The following is a 19226-nucleotide window of genomic DNA, read 5'->3' as shown; positions in this document are numbered from 1 at the left end:
TGGTTCGACCTTTATACTTGCACAACTTGAGGAGCATAATACTGAACACTCAAGTAAAGCCTGAAAAATAAGGTTGGAGCTTTGTTTGCTTTAGCATTTAAAATGAATTATTTACACATTCATGCAACGTGTTGACGCGAGTTTGTCACACGTCCGTCGTGCCGCAGTACCGAAGCAAACAAACAGACAACCGTCTTTCCGAACGTTAACGGAATAGAACGGTGTTAACAATTAGACATTGTCACAAATGTAGTTTTCTTGAGTTTCATAATTGAGCTATGTGTAATGAAAGGACAAATTCGAAAGCACGTTATTGTTTCTATAGTAACGGCTTACTCGTATACCAATCAGCAATAACATTAAAAGCACTGACCGGTGAAGTGGATAACATTGATTATGCTGTTACAATGGCACCTGTCAAAGGGTGGGATATATTAGGCAGCACGTGAACAGACTGTTATTGGGCAAACGTGAGGATCTGAGGGACTTTCACAAAGAAAAAAAATTGTGATGGCTAGAAGACTGGGTCAGAGCAGCTCCAAAACAGAGGCAGTGTGATGCTCTGGGCAATGTTCTGCTGGGAAACCTTGATGCGGAGGTTACTTTGACACGTACCAACTACCTAAACATGGTTGCAGACCAAGTACACACCTTCATGGGAACGGTATTGTATAATATTGTATAAGTCCGATCCATGGAGGCCCCACCTCACAACTTGCAGGACTTAAAGGATCTGCTGCTAACGTCTTGGTGCCAGATACCACAGCGCACCTTCAGAGGTCTTGTGGAGTTCATGCCTCGACGGGTCAGAGCTGTTTTGGTGGCACGAGGAGGACCTACACAATATTATGCAGGTGGTTTTAATGTTATGGCTGATCGGCGTATAGCAGACACTCCAGAATAAACGTATTGAAAAATTGTGCATCTGCATCACTATATAGTGATGTTTGTTTAGGATTGTTGGAAGGAGTCTCCGGTGTCAGTGCTTTGACGAACCTGCAATTTTGGAGATGCAACTATAAATGGATAATAAGTACAAAATGACATTCTTTTAATAAATAAAATGTAATCGTGGACAAATTTGCTGTGTTATTAGTGGGGGGGGGGAGCACTTCATGACGCCTTACACTATTGATTATTTTCCTGTAACAGCGTAGCCTTAAGTGTTTTATTCCATACTGGCAATATACAAAATTTCAATCAACAGCTGTGTGTGAGACCAGGAGAAGAGAAAAATCACATTTACCACAAAATATTTTCCATAAACTGATGAGCTCATTTGGTTAAAAAACGCTTATTGGTTAACTATTTAAATCTCGCTGCGGTGTATAGCTGCAAAACCTGTCTGATAGAATCATCTATGATGCACACAAAGCATCTTCTACATTGCAAATGATGCATCTAGTCAGATTTTAACGGTCTATGATTTACGGATTAAATCGGCGGCCTTGTTGCGTCCGTGCAGCTCCGAGGAGAACGGAGTCAGCCCGTCCGTTCGCAGAGGTCCGAGCCCAGACGCGACGGCAGTAGCAGCTCCGGAGACTCCGTCTAAAGCGCCGTGTGTGGCGGAGGAAACGGCGGCCCCGACCCCGCCCCGCTCCACCAGCAAAAACAAACAGCAGCTCAACATCCGCACCGAGCTGGAGCAGAGGCAGGGAGGGAAACCGCTCCTCAACCTCGTCGTCATAGGTACGCCTTCTCCGTCTAGCCGTCTGCAGTCTTGCACATGATCCAGTCAACAATTAACCCTTTAACATTATTGTATACGCTTCCTGACTCTACGCGCAAACTTTAAACATGAGTGTCTGAATGTGTGCGCACAGGCCACGTGGATGCGGGTAAGAGCACGCTCATGGGTCATCTCTTGTACCTGTTGGGGAACGTGAATAAACGCACCATGCACAAGTATGAGCAGGAGGCGAAGAAAGCTGGCAAGGCGTCTTTCGCTTACGCCTGGGTGCTGGACGAGACCGGAGAGGAGCGAGACAGGTCGGTTTAACATACACGCACACGCACGTACGTCAAATATACACGACCAGCCTGAATTGTTGATATGTGCAATGTTTTTTTTTTTTTTTTTTTTCCTTCTTCCCCCTTTCCATTTCTGAAGGTTTTTGTTTGACGCGTGTATAGTCAAGGCAATGCCTAAATTTGGAATTTGTTTCCGTAATATATACCTATTGAAACGCCCCCCAGTAGTACCTTCAAGTCATTTCAGAATTACAGTAATTACAAACTTCCGACTTCCGACTCGACAAACTCGAGGACGCCCGATTTGCTTCCTGTGTCACTGCCTAACTGTGTATACGTTATTTCATAGTTTTCGCTTCTTCGTTATTATTGTCTAAAGTAAAAATGTGAAAGCAAGGCAAGCGCTTGTACGGCTGGAGGTTTGGCTTTTGGCTGTACAGTTCAGATGATCAGTGGTAACTTTGTCTATTAAACACTTTTTTTTTTTGCACTTCAGCAGACTTAAACTATGTTGTTTTTGTTATTATTATTTTTTTTCTAAATAGATTTTAATTAGTGTGTGCTTAAAAATACAATTTTAGTATTATTATTTCTTTTTCTAAATAGATTTTAGTGTGTGCTTAAATACAATTTCATTATTTTTATTTCTTTTTCTAAATAGATTTTACAGTGTGTGCTTAAATACAATTTCATTATTATTATTATTATTACAAAGATTTCTTTATTTTGGTTCAGTTTCATTACTTCATAAATGTTTCTCTCTCACTCTTGCTGTGTCTCCTTCTCTCTCTTTCACTCTGTACCTCTTCTTCTCTGTCCATCTGCCTCAATTTGTGTCTCTCTCTTGACGATCTGTATTTCTTGTCTATTTCATGCTTTGTCTATCTTTTTGTTTTTCCTTTCTCCCTCTTGTCTCTCTGCCTGTCTCTCTCTTGTTCTCTCTGACTGTCTGTCTGTGTGTTTGTCCATCTGTGTCTCTTTCTCAGTCTTTGTCTCTCTCTCTCTGTGACTGTCTCCTATTTTCTGGCTGGCTGTCTGTCTCATCTCTCTCCCTCTTTCTCCTCCTGTCTTGCGCTGTGTCTCTCATCTCTGACCACCTCTCTCTCTCTTGTCTCTCTCTCTCTCTCTCTAACCCCCCCCCCCATCTGTCTCTCCCTCTCGTCTCTGTGTCTCTCATTTCTGTCTTCTGTCTTTCTTGCTCTGTCTTGTGAGGGGGAAATGATCCATTTTTTACTTTGTACTAGCTCTGTTCGCTCTGTTCGTGTTCATCAGCGAATAATGCCGCTTGCGGTCACGTCATGGAGATTAGTACGGAACGCTCTTTCCTGTTACATTGACACAATTATTGTCTTCAGGAATGTCTGCATATCTGCTAACAGCTTGAAACCACCAAACTGGCTCAAACCTCCTAGGACGCCCTTTTCGAGACTCGCAGATGTCCAGCTCTCCTTATCTTAAACTTATATGGTGCATGTGAGAGAGGAGTACTTCAGAGCGCTCTCATCATCTATCCTGCTTTCTTCTAGCCTGTATTCATCTCTCTCTGTAATAAAACTTCTACACCTGGGAGGACGAGTCTACTGGTGTCTAGATTTCTGCCACAGTCTCTTGTCTCAATCTCTGTCTCTCCTCTCTCCCTATCAATCTTGCTCGGTCTCTCATCTCTGACCACTTCTGTCTTTTTTTTTTTCCCTCCCTCTCTCGTGTCTTTCTCTCATTTCTGTCTTTGTCTTCCTTGCTCTCTCTATCACTGTCTAGTCTCTCTCTCTCTCTCATTTCTCTTTCTTGTTTGTTTTCTGTCTCTCATCTCATGCTTTCTGATAATCTCTCTCTCTCCCTCTCTCTCTCTCTCTCTCAGAGGGGTGACCATGGATGTGGGCATGACCAAGTTTGAGACCAACTCCAAAGTTGTGACCCTGATGGATGCACCAGGCCACAGAGACTTTATTCCTAACATGATCACTGGAGCAGCACAGGTATTAAAAATGAAGATTCTAGGTCTCATGGGCTGTGCAATGCTTGTTGGGTACTCTCTGTGTGTGTGTGTGTGCGCGCTTGTGTGTGTGTGCACGTTTGTGTGCGAGAGAGAGTTTTAGTGACTTTGCAAAAATTTGTTTCTGAAAGTCTGAATGAAATCTTTGCTTTGTAGATCGGGTGGCACCACAACTCTCTGTATGAGTGTGTTCCTTCTGTTTGGGCTTGTGTGAGTGAATGAAATTACTCACGGTCTACTGGCCGGATTTACTCATTTCCTTGAGTGTCGATGCTGAGTAAGGTGTTTGGTAGAGAGAAAGCAGTTCTGTGTGTGTGTGTGTGTGTGTGTGTGTGTGTGTGTGCACTGAGAAAAGGGGCTTCAGTAGGGAGAAAGTGTGTGTGTGTGTGTTTGGGGGTTTCATTCTCATAAGTAATAAGCAGGTCTGTTTTTCAAGTTCAAATTTAACGATCATTTAAATGTGTGTTTTTTATAGCACGGGGAAATTTTTGTAGAATCGACTGCAGAAGTTTGAGATTATATTGTGGTGAGAGTGTCATCACGTGCCCTAAATCTAAACTTTAAACCTGCAGAAATAGGCACAATTTATTAAATAAAAAAAAAAAAGCAAAATAGTCTGTCTTATGTTAATAATCCGTCTATCATATGTATTTGAAAATGCACAGGATAAAACAGGAATGTAAAATAAAACCTACGGCTTTACAAACTGAACACACACGACCAAAAAAATGTATTTAAGGTGTTGAAACCTTCACCACCCAGAAAAATGTCATGTGGTATAACCGTGCATTAATGAAAAGAATGATATTTTGGTCATGTACCTTTTACAGAAAATGGGGAGAAATGTCTGCTTTGTGTAAGACATCGTAATTTCTTTCTTGTTTTAAACATTGTATTTACAATTTTGAAAGATTTCATACATGTGGGTATGTTTGAGTCATTTTTAAAATCCCCCCCCCCTTTTTTTTTATTAAGACAGAAAATGATATAAAACCACACAAAAAAACCCCACATTCACGCATTACATAAGCTGTTGCAGTTACAGTTCTTACCTAATTGCACAGTTTTGCACCAAATTTAATTGTTTATATACATGTTTTCTCTGCTAGCACCATCTGGCTTGAGTGGTTGTGCCACCTGACTCTCAAATTAAACAGGCACAACCTGACGTCGTAAACGGTACCAGCCTCAAAACTACTACTACTGACCTCGTCATTGCATCGTTACGGTGACTTGAGGTCTTGTTTTACGATGCGAGACCCTCTCTGTCTTTAAATCCATGCCAAAATAAAAGTCTTCGGTTCTAGGCCACGCCCCATCCCATTTGTGGAAATTAGAATTTTCTAATGAGAGTCGAATAATTCCGCAGGATTTTCTGACTGTAAAGGTTTCAAACGTATCATGCCAAACTATTTTATTTATTTCAGAATTTGTTGACTAAATTTGCCTTCTTAATCCGCACGTATGGTCAGTCGGTCGCACCACGTGACCTATGCCAAAAATGAGTCAAACGCATTTTATTTTGCTTATATATTCACGTTAAGTGGACGTTAGAGTAATGTGATATGTCATGTATTTATTAAAATATTCTCTAGGTAATTATAGGACATAAAAAAAAATAAAAAAATAAATGCATGTCATGGCCTTGACCCTCTACCATTTTTTTGGGGTTGTATCTGTGTGATGCAATATTATAAAGCTTTTTTCAGACCATCACATATTTCATGTCATGTGGTGATATTTCTAGTAATCAGCCAGCCAATGATGACTTTGAACAGCCCCTGAGATAATATATACAACAGCCGTCACAAAGGCTGTTTAAGAATGCTGTGGGAAAACAACCGCAAAAATACCTACGACGATATTGAGGACAAAAACGAATGTGTGGACCACATTCGATTGACAAGTAAACACACGCAGGCCACTGCCAATTAAACCACACCCAAATTAAACACCGCTCGACATTCATTTGTTTAGTGAGTAATAGACCTGCACAAATAGCGGTTCTGTAGTGTAAATAACGCTGAAGGCCGTTGTCCTGGATGGTAGTAATGTGAGCCTTGTTTTCGTGATGTTCTTTGATCACTGGCCAACTCGCACTGTCTGCGTCAGACCTGTGAGTAATCGCTAACCAACAGTGCGACACAGCGAGATAACCAGCGCAAATATGAAACGGGCTGGAAATATGAAACCAATTTGTCATCATTTTCAGAAACAACATTTTAAGAAACGTTTGAATCGTTTCAGGCTTATTCTCGACCAATCTTCTTACCGGGTTAATGATACCGTTTTGACTTCCACAAATTTATGGCTTAACCTGCGGTTGTACTAATTTACTCACATAGATTGTCACTCCTGAGCTGACTTTCAGGCTGAAAAATTCATCGATTTGCATATTCCTAAGGCAAATGAGCATATGTTATTTTGCTCATGTGTAATTTGGCCCACACTGTGAATGTTTAGCTTTCTCTGCTGGATGTGTGTGTGTGTGTGTATTGATGTGTTAGTGATGTATGCCAGTTTGGGGAAATTTAAGGCTGAGTAAGTGTGTGAGTTTGTCGGAGCTGTTATTAGTAATATTGGGAGAGGGATTTGAAGCAGCGAGTGTGTGTGTGTGTGTGTGTGTTCAGGCAGACGTAGCCGTGTTGGTGGTGGACGCCAGTCGAGGAGAGTTTGAGGCCGGGTTTGAGGCCGGTGGTCAGACCAGGGAACACGCGCTCCTCGTTCGATCTCTCGGCGTCACACAACTTGCTATCGCTGTTAACAAGATGGACCAGGTGAGTAACCATGGTGACCACAACATCCACAGTTACCACAGTCGTGTCAATCAAAATTTCCCTCAGCCTCTGGGAACTCCTTCTCTGCCTTTCTCTCATCGTGTGTGTGTGTGTGTGTGTGTGTAACTTCAGGTGAACTGGCAGCAGTCGAGGTTCCAAGAAATAACTTCCAAACTTGGCCAATTTCTCAAGCAGGCTGGTTTCAAGGTACGACACCGTGCTTTTGTTTTCTGCACAAATGTAATTGTGGTGATCTTTGCACAAGATACGCCAAGTTGTGTGTTTGCACCTCTCTGAGAAGTCCAACACAGATTTTTATCACATTGAATGACTCATTTAATACACTGGAGTTCAGAGAAACTCATGTTCTTATATGGCTACAGCTTAATCATACTTGTGTTGGTTTCCTGGTATGATTATCATCTGCTGATTTGTCCTCTGTATTCAGAAATGAGAGAGAGATGTGCTCATCTCATCTGCAGAAGAGACCGCCCATGGCTTCAGGGAGATGCACCGGCTGGAAATTAGTTTGAAATTTCAGGGACATTTCATACAGCATTTTTACATTTTACTTCGGTCTTGTCTGTAACTTCTTTGCAAGTTGAGCCGGTGATTTGTAGGAGAACCTGCACGCACGACCATATTTCGAAAAATCCAGAAGAAAAAGTGAAATATAGAAGTATCTTACATTTCAAACTGTAGTACAGTTATAGGGGAAAAAGTATGAAAGGTACTTATTTTCCAGATCTGGAAATTATCTTAAAAAAAAAAAAAAAAGTTTGGAAGAAGGTTTGATTGACAAACTAAGATCCCGATCAACCACTCATCAGCCATAACATTAAAACCACTGACAGGTGAAGTGAATAACATTGATTATCTCGTTACAGTGGCACCTGTCAAGGGGTGGGATATATTTATTAGGCAGTGAGTGAACAGTCAGTTCTCGAAGTTGATGTGTTTGCAGCAGGAAAAATGGGCGAGTGTAAGGATCTTAGCGACTTTGTCAAGGGCGAAATTGTGATGGCTGGACGTCTGGGTCAGAGCATCGTCAAAACAGTAGGTCTTGTGAGGTGTTCCCGGTATGCAGTGGTTAGTACCTACCTAAATTGGTCCAAGGAAGGACAACCGGTGAACCAGGGACAGGGTCATGGGCGCCCAAGGCTCACTGATGCGCATTGAGTGACGGCTAGCCCGTCTGGTCCGATTCCACAGAAGAGCTACTGTAGCACAAATGGCTGAAAAAGTTCATGCTGGCTCTTATAGAAAGGTATCAGAACGTGCAGAGAATCGCAGCTTGCACAGACCGGTCAGAGTGCCCATGCTGACCCCTGTACACCGGTGAACGCTCCTACAACGGGCACGTGAGCATCAGAACTGGACCGTGGAGCGATGGAAGAAGGTGGCCCGGTCTGATAAATCATGTTTTCTTTTACATGATGTGGACGGTCGGGTGCGTCAAGGATACACTTTGGGAAGAATGCAGTGTGATGCTCTGGGCAATGTTCCGCTGGGAAACCTTGGGTCCTGGCATTCACGTCGATGTCACTTCGACACGTACCACCTACTTCAACAGTGATACAGACCAAATACACACCTTCATGTCAACAGTATTCGCTCATAGCAGTGGCCTCAGGATAATGCATCCTGCCACGCTGCAGAAATTGTTCAGGAATGAATTGAGGAACATGACAAAGAGTTCAAGGTGTTGACTCGGCCTCCGAATTCCCCAGATCTCAATCCGGTCGATCATCTCTGGGATGTTCTGGACAAACAAGTCAGATCCCTAGAGGCCCCACCTCGCAATTTACAGCACTTAAAGGATCTGCTGCTAACGTCTTGGTGCCAGATACCACAGCAAATGCACACAAATTAGAAATGTACACTTTCTAAAATATATGCTTTATATATATATATATATATATATATATATATATATATATATATATATATATATATATATATATATATACACTTGATAATACATTGGACCATATTTGTAAAGAATGTGTGACTAGCCATGAGACTATTTAGAGCAGGCTTAACAGCTTTGCTTTGTTATTGTTGTGTAATTATATTTTTTATTAAGACTATATCAGTAATTGCGGGATAGGTTATGTGCTTTGTCCTCTCGTGTTAATGTGTCACTTGCAATGTGCTTACAGGAGAGTGATGTGTATTACATCCCTACCAGTGGCCTTTCAGGACAGAATCTCACCACCAGGAGTACTGAAGCAGCGCTCACAGCCTGGTACAAAGGCCCGTGTCTACTGGAACAGATAGGTGTGTATGTCCATGTGGCGTAGGTTTAGGTGTTTTACAGTGTTGCAGAATCCTGAGAAACTACTTCTCTATGTGCATGCATAACAAAACAATTTTGAGGGACCGGTGTTGGTATATTAACTAGGATTTTCCAGCGGTTAACCCATGAGCGAACCCACACACAAACGGCCAGATCGCGGCACGCTCAGCACGATTCCGTTGACTCACAAAAAAAGCCCCTAGGCCGTTCATCCTGAGCCTCATCCAAGCCTTAAGATCCTGCAGATGCTGTGCAAAAGTCTTAGGCATCCTCATTTTTTAATACAAATTGTCTTCTTCTTCTGCTCTTGAGTCTATGATCAGCCCATAGAACCGTACATAGGAAGGTTATGAAATTTGGCACACAGATGTGATGGTCTGAATTGATCCCATAGCAAATTTGGAGTTGCTATCTCGAACTCTCGAACGCCACCAACAGCTTAAAAAATTGTGCTCATGTTTATATTAATAACTTTTGAACTGTAAGGAGCAGAAACAAAATATTCCCCCCCCCCCGATTCCTTGACTCGAGACGAATGCACCCGACGACGTAATTTTCCGTAATTAAACATTTTTCCACTGTTTAGAATTTTATGGAGAACACTTTTTCAAACTCCTCCTAGACCATTTATCCCTTTTTCACAAATTCCGAATCGGATCATCTTCGGACCATGCTGACAAAAAGTTATCGAATTCAAGTCAAACCGTTCTCGAATAACGCGCAAACGAATCTGACAGTGAACAAGCCGAAAAGGGCGTGAGGCTGTATTTCCCTAACGCTTCAGTGTATTCAGACCAAACTTGGTATATATGTCATAGGCATCATGGCTCGAGGGTACCTGCGCAGTTTCTGAACAGCGCCACCTAGTGCTCACGAGATGACAAAAGCGCAGTTTTGCGTTCCGATTTTTTACCAAAATCGACACAAATCATCTTCGGTCCATGCCAGCAATAAGTTATCGATTTTATGTTGATGGACCAAACCGAACCGTCACCCATGCTCATGATGCTTGCTTAGCTCCTTACTTTGCCTCTGTCGTGCTTGGCCCCATAATTGCTGCTTGCAGCTATATTTATAATAATAAGAATTATTATTATTATTATTATTCGCTTAGTAAATAAAGCATTTTAGATTTTCTTATCATTACTTTTCCAACCAAAAAATTCAACATTAGAGAAATATTTGCATGTCAGTAAAGAAAGTAATATTTTACTCATTAGACCAGTTCTCAGACCAAGAGCGACAAAATCAAATGTACCAGAGACTGCTGATGCATTTTTAAAGGCACACAAAATGGACTTTGTTCAGTTTATTCCTGTGTACTGCTCTTTAAAGTAGATTTCTTTACACGTGCTAAAGGCTACGTCCACGCTGTCCGTTTCTGCCTCGGTTGACTTTTGGAAATAACCTTGAGATTATTTCTCCTGAAACTGCAAACTCCTCCATCTGGGTCTTTTGTCATTTTCAACATGAATGGTTTTATTGAGACAGGTGTAGGTGGAGTAATCCATGTGTTATTAATTGGGATAAGTGATGGGATATCATTTCATCTCATATATCACGTTACCTGAAGACATGTTCCTGATGCATAATATGTATCGCTTTGTTTGCAAAACAGCAGGGGAACATATAAAATTTAAATAATAATAATAATAAAAAAAACTTTAAACATACAAAAACAGCTCCAGTCATCTTACTATGAGCAGTGCTGAATTTTTATCGACGTTTGTACTATACTTGAAATACTTTCAGTGTCTCACAATATCAGTATCATATTGTTATACTGACTAGCCCTAATTAGAAGCAGAGGATAAATGGAGTATATTTAAGTTGAGAACACATTTCATTGTTCTAGTACTATTTGTGTATGTTAACTTAAATGTTGTTTAATAGCACAAAAATAAAATAAAACCTATATTTCTTGTTCTGCTCTCTGTCGCCTGACCTAAATCCGTCGTAATCTTTACTGAATGTTTTGGCCAAACGACCCTTGTGTCACATGATGTGATGTAGAAAAAAATGGCTTCATATGAATGCATGTGAATGACAACTTCGCGCCTTTTTCCGGTGGCTGAATTTGAAAGGGCATCTATTAAGCATAGTGTTGCTTAAAATAAAATCATTTGGGGTTGGGCTGCATGTATTCAGTTCCCGAAGGAATTCTGACCAGACTTTACCGCCCCCACAGTTATTTCTGTTTATACCTGCCCACAATATTTTCTAACAGACTTACTTAGATCTGCACCACACACACAAAAAAAAAGTTAAAAAAATTAACAAACTTTAAAAAAGTTTTTTTTTTCTCTCTCTCTCCCTATTGTAAGGTTACTATAAACCAAATGTTTGATTATGAAACTTTTTACATTTTTTTTATTTTTACTAAATTGAAGCTGAAATTAGTCTTGTTCTATTGATAGTTTTATTGATTCTAATTTTAAGCATTTCTTTCTAGAACGAAGCCACATTATCTGCCAATTGAATTTTTTTTAAAAAGCTTGAAATTAGTATATATATATATATATATATATATATATATATATATATATATATATAAAAAAAAAACGAGCTTACTAATCTTATTTGATTTATATTAATCTCATAATAATAAATATAAATATATAGATCAATTTGCCCATATTTCAAGTTATTTTCACTTGGAATCCTTTTTTTTTTTTTTTTTTTTTTTTTTTTTGCAGTGTGTTTTGCAAAAAAATATGAACGAAATAGTTATTTATACCACGACGACCCTGACTAGAATAAAGCAATTATTGAAGATGAATGAATGAACAAACCCCCCCATAATTTTAATAGAATGTCATCTAAGGTTATTTATTTTGTAATAAAATGAATCCTGCCATCTAGTGATCTTATTTAAGATGAAAAATCATCTTCTGTAGTTTCTGTGATCCGAATACACCGCGTAGAGCTACTGCTAATGTTCAGGGTCGATTACAGACCTTTAAATTTCCTGTTTTATCGAAAGGGATTATTTTATTATTACGTTTCTGTTAAGAGGACAGAGATCCTTGTATATTGTCATTTTGATAATTAATTTAATGGTCCTGAGATTGTCTACTCTGTCTTTTAGAGAAATCCAAATATAGGGTATTAATAATAATAATAATAATAATAATAATAATAATAATATTATTATTATTATTATTATTATTATTATTATCATTATTAGTAGTAGTAGTAGTAGTATCATTAACATTGAATGTTGGGAATGTCATGATGCAGAAACAAGTCACACGACAAGTGCAGGGAAAAACAATAAAACCGGTCTGTTTTCTTCGCGCTATGCAAATGATCAGAAATACAAATCATTTTCTTTCACGAGCATTCGGAGCATGCAGGACTGCGTTAGACGGCTTATAGTCCAGTTGTGTATAAAGGCGACATCTGTACTGTAAATGTAATCCTGACCATCAGTGTGACTGCGTAAACGGTCAGCGTTGTTGTTGTTGTTGTTGTTGTTGTTTTTATCCGCTGTGGTCGCTGCAGAGCTGTGCACGGTTTGCAAGAAGGTGTGAACGTGTGTGCGGCAATATCGCACAAATGAGAACGCGGAGAGGTTTTCACACGTGCGCTGCTTTGGCTCGCTCTGATTTATGGGTTTATTTTAATTCTGTTGGTTTGGACTTTATGAACGTTAAAAGATTTTGGCATTTGAAGGGGCGGGGGGGTCTACACGTGGATAAGAAGGAGACTAGAGACATGTATTAAAGGAGCAGTTTGTAGATTTTTGTGTCCTGTGCTGGCTGTGAGGCAGGTAGCGATTTAAAGGAGACACTGCCATTTCCATCTAACTGGCCACACCTGCTCTGTAGGATAAGCCGGAAAAAGTGTAAAGAGAACTACTAAGATCCATTGCGTGGTCGTATTGTAGATGTGTGGCAGTCTGGGAAAACCGGTTTAAACCTGATCAATTCTGGCCAAACACCAAACGACAAAAAGTGGCGAAAAACTGGGTTTTGTCCGGAAATTTTTGTGTGTGTGAGTAATATTCTTTGACATCTCTACTTTATAAAAATGTAAATGTATACTATATGGGCAAAAGTTTGTGGACAGCTGACCATCACACCCATATGTCCTTGTTGAACATCTCATTCCAGATTTAGTCACGCTTTGCTGTTATAATAAGCTTCAGTCTTCCGGGAAGGCTTTCCACTAGAATTTGGTGCGTGGCTGTGGGGATTTGTGGTCATTCAGACACAAGAGTGAGATCAGGCCTGGGGTGCAGTCACGCTCCAGTTCATCCCAAAAGTGTTGCGGTCAGGACTCTGTGCAGGAAAACTCGAGTTCGTCCACTCCATCCTTGGCAAACCAGGTCTTCCTGGAGCTCACTTTGTCGTTTGCACAGAGGCTTGGTCATGCTGGAACGGGTTTAAGCTTCTTAGTTCCAGTGAAGGGACATTTTTAGACAGTGGTATGCTTCCAAATTTGTTGCGACGGTTTGGGGAAGAACCAAATATCAGGTGTCCACAAACATTTGGCTGTATGGTGTATAATTTGCCAAAATGAGGCCTTGCCTGATAAATGAGCCGGTTTAACCAACACAGTGGTGTAAAAAAAAAAAAAAAAATTCTGGTCAGGTGAAGAAAGCTTAGGAAAGTCTGTAGTTTTCCGAGATGACGGTATGATTCCTGGTCTAAAAGCATGTCTAAACATTACAACCTGCACCTTTATAATTGTTTGTTAACATGAAGAAAGTACTGAAGTTTTAATCCTTTAAGATGATCTCATGGGTCTTGGTGTCCCCCTTTCTTTCCCCTGCAGATTCATTTAAAGCGCCTCAGAGATCAGTGGAGAAGCCCTTCAGACTCTGCGTGTCAGACGTCTTTAAAGGTCAGCGACGTCAATCCACCCTCGCAAAACCAACCACACACTTCATAACCCGCTTAACAGTGACCATAAGGGTGCTTTCACACATGCAGGGTTTCGTCTGTTCGAGCCGAACCCCGGCGCGTTTCCTCGTCCGTGCCGTGTTTAGACAGGCGAGGAAACGGCGATCGCGCTCTGACGCAGAACCGAGCGCCCTGTCCGAGAGTCTAAACCGCGTCGCAGTTCGATTGTGAGAAAGTGATTCAACTCTGATTCAAAGCGAGTCAGCCAGCCTGCAGAAAGTGAAACAAACATGCCGTGTCTTTACGTATTTATTTATTTGTGTAGATGTGAGCTGCTAAATTGTGCTGAGCAGAGCCGTGGCGCTGCAGGAATTAAACAATATAAAAGCGACGTATGGCAAAAAAAATAGCGTATCGAGATAGTCGATCACACTTGTTTAGTTTTGCTAACAAACTGCTGTGTGAAACATGGGGAATTGATCATACGTTTTATTTAATGTCTAGAAGAATAAACGATGTGACGTTGGAAAAGGAATGAATGAAAATGAAATGGAAAAATCGGTCGGTTTGAACAATTTTACCATTTTAAAGATAACATCTGATCATCTGCTTATGGCATTTATTTAAATAAATAATACATGAATAAAAAAAAAATATATATATAGTAATACCTGCAGTATCTCAATTTATTACGATATCGATATTATATCGTGATATTATTGCTCAGCCCTCGACATGATGCGCTTAATCTTTCATATAATTATCTCATCGTTTTATTTCTGACCTATGAAACGAAGCGAGTAACGAATGAAGCAGTATGTGAGTTCCACTCTGATCTTGATTGGTTTAAAAGGTGTGAAAGCGTGCTTGAGGCCATTTATTGCAGCTCACACGTTTTCTTGCAGTGGGTACTTTTGCGTCGCGTTGCGTTTTTGCACACGGTGTAGATTCATTTAAAAAGCATTACTCCACATTTCACATATAGTGTTGCAGTACATCGTATTAGTCATTCACACCCATCACCCTGTTCTCACCTTTCAGTTCTTTTTTTTTTTCTTTGTTTTTCTTGTTTTTTCCATTCCCAGGGTTTCTGAGGTAGAGGTAGGCCTGGCCTGGCCCAAAATGTTTTTAGTGAATGATGTCTGAACATTTAAAAATGATGAACGTGTCAGATCAGGCTGAAGGTCCTAAGAGACTGGGATCTGGATGAAGAGTGCACCAACCAGTGCAGAAATTTCTAGAACTTTCCACCGACTTTTTCTTTTTGTGCTGCAGCGACTTTTATGTGTTAGTAGCATTAGCTATGCAGCTCCAATTCAAATCTTAACCCAAGTTTTCTTGAACACCTCCTTTAATGGTGGCACCTAACCCCTAACCCTCCCGTGGGATCGCATTCGGAGACTGTCTGATGTACGCTTTTCAGATCAGGGTTCTGGCTTCTGTGTGACGGGGAAAATCGAAGCTGGCTTCGTTCAGACAGGAGACCGGATGCTGGCCATGCCTCCCAACGAGACCTGCACTGTGAAAGGTAACGCAACACTCTAGGTGCTGTGCGTGTGTGTGTGTGTTTAAATTCAAAATGTTCACATTGACTATTTAGAGCAGGGGGAAAAGAAAAAAAAAAAAAAAAAAAGAGAAGTTGTTGGCCGTTGTTGAGCTCAAGGCTTCTGTTAAAGAAATGTAATACTGCCCTCTTGTGGTAGCTCATTGATTTGTCATGCTTCCTGTGTGTCTCTCCGTTCAGGTATCACTCTTCACGATGAGCCGTTAGACTGGGCAGCAGCCGGGGACCACGTCAGTCTGACCGTCACAGGGATGGACATCATAAAGATCAAGTGAGTACATTTCTTTGGGGGAAGCAGGTCTGAGCCTAGGACTGTGTTCACCTCTGACCTTGGAGTGTTCTGTCTCAGAGACCCGCCTTAAAAGAAATAAGTTGTAAATCACCTTCAGAGATCGTGAGTCTAGTCATAGAGCTGTCGTGAAATACGACGCATGTATACTGTTAAACTGATGCCAGACATTTTTGACCATCCGCTCGTGTGTAGATATAATCGGGTCGTAAAGAACCGGACAGAACCAGTACACGCCACAGACTTCACAGCTCAAAGAATTTTGCAACTATCGTCGAAAATGCCAGTAAAGCAACTCCATGGGAACGGAAATCATGGCAGGATGATTAAATTTTACTTCCTAATTTCACTACACCCTTCTTCTTTAGTGGGTTACTCGAAAGTGACTGTTCAGTTGAACATGCCATGTATTTAAAAATAAATCTGACCACCGAGAGCCTCGAGTATACCCGGAGTTCCACACTTTATCAGAGACCGATTTTTCTGTTACCGAAACCTTATCGGTATCAGCCGGTACTGACACCTGTCCTATATTGTTATCCTGTAAACTCTTTCATGAAAAAAAGTCAAAGAAAAAATCTAATCGATCCTAACAAAAGAAAAAACTGTGAAATCTCATTACATGGAAACCTCTCCAGTTCCAAAAACGCATTTCTTTTCCAAATCCAATTAAAATTTTTTGACAGTTGTTTCAGGATCTGATGTTTTCTACAATATCCGATCCACCGTGGTTTTTTTTTTTTGGTAAAATGTATTTATTTATTTATTTTTATTGGTACTGGCCTTAGACCGATACTGGGTATCTGATTGTGGTGCCATCTCTAATTATCATATTACTTGTGTGCACCCAGTTCATTTTTAACAGATGATTAGAATTTTTATTTTCAGTCTTCTGAATAAAAAAAATTTAAAAAAAAATCATTTTAATCATTGTTATTGTTTGTTTACATCTAGTTGACGAAAACTAAGTTTTTCTTGTGTGGGGAAAAAAAAACGGTGGGGGGGGGGGGGTCACTGTCTGGTTTTCATGTGTTGAGATAAATGTTACGTTTATATATGTTCGTCATACACTACCGGTCAAAAGTTTGTGGACACTCGTCTGAAATGTTTCTCATGATCGTTAGAAAGCTTTTGATCTGAAGGTGTGTGATTAAACGTGTGAAATCGGTGTCGTAGACAAAAATATCATCGTGCCGACGTGTTCGCTTCTTTCATTAGAAAACTAACATTTCATTTACAAAAAAATATATACATTTTTTTAAACGGACGACTCAGAGTGAAATATTCTGAAAAGCAGGCGATAAAGAGTCCGGCGTAGGTGTGAACTCCTTTAATACTGTCTAAAAAAAGCATCTCAGGGAAATTCCTCAAGAAATCGGGTTAGAAAACGGCAAGAATACATTTCTGGAAATTCTAGGCGAGAAAGGCGTCTACTTTGAAGATGCTAAAATATTAAATTATTTTGATTTATTTTGTTTGTTTTTTTTTTAAAATTAGAATGTAATTCCCCTAGTTTCATTTGTGTTCCTCCAGAGTTTTGATGACTTTATTATTATTCTAGAATGTGGGGGGGGGGGGGGGGGAAATAAATTAATGAGTGTGTCTAAACTTTTGACTGGTAGCGTGTGTACATTGTGAGCAGTGAATTATTTAGTTTTTGTGATGGGGCTGGGGAGTTGTCGTACACCCCCCCATCAACAAAATGAACACTGCATGCATCTGTTTAAAGAATGAATGAGTGATTGTCAGCACATTTTGTTTTAAATGTTTTTTTATTTTTTATTTTGGGGTTTAACACAATGATATCTTTGGCAATTGCGCATTTTATGTTATTTCAACAAAAACATAAAACTTCACAATTATATACAATAAAAGGATGAGAGAGAGTGAAATCCCAGTAGTCATAGCAATTCTGATTTACATTTGAAATAAAAACAAACAAGAAAAATACCAAACAATAAACTGCCAACAAGACATCTCTCCCAACCCGAACGCTCCAGAACTCGGCCCGAGAGCGCTTTCCAATAGGCGAAGTGGAGCATCATTTAAAACTTGGCACGTTTTGTACGTGTAAACATACTAACGCTTTCATTCCCTGCCTGTTCACATCGTTATTCTCGTTCTCTTTCGTTAGTATCGGCTGTGTGTTCTGTGACCCCAAGGAGCCCATCAGGGCCTGCACTCGTTTCCGAGCCAGAATCCTGCTGTTTAACATCGAACTGCCAGTCACAAAAGGCTTCCCCGTGAGTTCACCCAACCTCACCGACGAGCATCGGAGCAAATACACTGCTCTGAAATGCCTTGTATTGTTTACGTTTCAGCTATCTGTGTGCACAGTGCAGAGTTTTAAACTCTGTGTGTGTGTTTCTGATCGTCAGGTCCTGTTGCACTACCAGACGGTGAGTGAGCCTGCCACCATCAGAAAGCTCGTCAGTGTATTACACAAAACCAGCGGCGAGGTTCTGAAAAAGAAACCGAAGTGAGTACGTTAGAATTGGGGGATCTCTAGACACCTCGTTGTTTTGTTCGAGCTTGTGATGCCAGAATGCGGCTGTTAAGAAGCTTAATTAGGGCCTGGTAATGACTTTTTAATGTTACTAATCCACGTGTTTGGCGTTATTGATGAATTTATACATGATTTCCGCTGATGCGAAGTATTTCATGGGACCCCGGATTTATGATCTCGACGCATGTCGTTTCTTTCTATAGCCTACGTTAAGTTTTTTCAGTATCACCAGTTGTTGCTTGCAAAACATATTTTCCCTACCTTGAAAAAAAACACTAGGACTAACGTGGTGTATTTCTACATTTTTATGCTAATGCATGTCTTAAGTAAAGTAATGTCAAAGTCTGATTATGATGTTTTGTGCAGAGATACAAAAGATCCTGTTTCCACTAGGGGTTTTTTTTTGGTTTGTTTTTTTTCACCCCCCTCCCCCTTCTTTCCCCGGTGTGGGTGTATTAATGTAGGCAGGTGAATATTTTTCACAGTGAATGATGTAGTTTAAGCAAAATGAAGGAAATAAGTTTAGAAAAGATTCATGCTTTTATAAATGTGTTATGTTGACAAAGTCTAAGGGACGATCATCTTTAGTGCCGTGTGTGTGTGTGTGTGTGTGTGTGTGTAGATGTTTGAGTAAAGGTCAGAACGCTGTGGTGGAGATTCAGACTCAGAGACCTGTGGCTCTGGAGCTCTATAAGGACTACAAAGAACTCGGGCGCTTCATGCTGCGTTATGTGGGTTCCACCATCGCTGCTGGGGTCGTCACAGAGGTATCTTTCACTCACACACACACACACACACACACACACACACTCACACACATGAAGGTTCCAAACTAAGCGTCCTATATAATGTAGGTTATGAGTAAATGTACTGTAAAGTGAACATGGCAGCAAGCTATGACATCATCACAATAAAGCTCTTCCATATGGACAGTAAATATAATTTTTACAGTATGTACATCTGAGGGGGAAAATGAACTA

General features: G+C 40.4%; 1 protein-coding gene across 2 annotated transcripts in view; it reads left to right on the top strand.

Moving 5' to 3' along the window:
- Positions 1-19226, top strand: part of hbs1l (HBS1-like translational GTPase) — a 46424-nt gene that overhangs the window by 25349 nt on the left and 1849 nt on the right. For both annotated transcript variants that reach the window (XM_053644426.1, XM_053644428.1), the window contains 12 exons: positions 1466-1689; positions 1824-1989; positions 3830-3947; positions 6595-6741; positions 6874-6948; positions 8904-9021; positions 13820-13888; positions 15311-15415; positions 15632-15722; positions 17875-17983; positions 18119-18219; positions 18869-19013. In XM_053644426.1, the coding sequence (XP_053500401.1) occupies positions 1466-1689; positions 1824-1989; positions 3830-3947; positions 6595-6741; positions 6874-6948; positions 8904-9021; positions 13820-13888; positions 15311-15415; positions 15632-15722; positions 17875-17983; positions 18119-18219; positions 18869-19013 (1468 nt within the window). The remainder of the gene's footprint in view (positions 1-1465; positions 1690-1823; positions 1990-3829; positions 3948-6594; positions 6742-6873; positions 6949-8903; positions 9022-13819; positions 13889-15310; positions 15416-15631; positions 15723-17874; positions 17984-18118; positions 18220-18868; positions 19014-19226) is intronic.

Source organism: Ictalurus furcatus, chromosome 15, assembly GCF_023375685.1.
Source record: "Ictalurus furcatus strain D&B chromosome 15, Billie_1.0, whole genome shotgun sequence".
Classification (NCBI taxonomy): domain Eukaryota; kingdom Metazoa; phylum Chordata; class Actinopteri; order Siluriformes; family Ictaluridae; genus Ictalurus; species Ictalurus furcatus.
The sequence above is the reverse complement of the archived record's forward strand: the minus strand, read 5'-3'. Positions and strand labels throughout refer to the sequence as shown.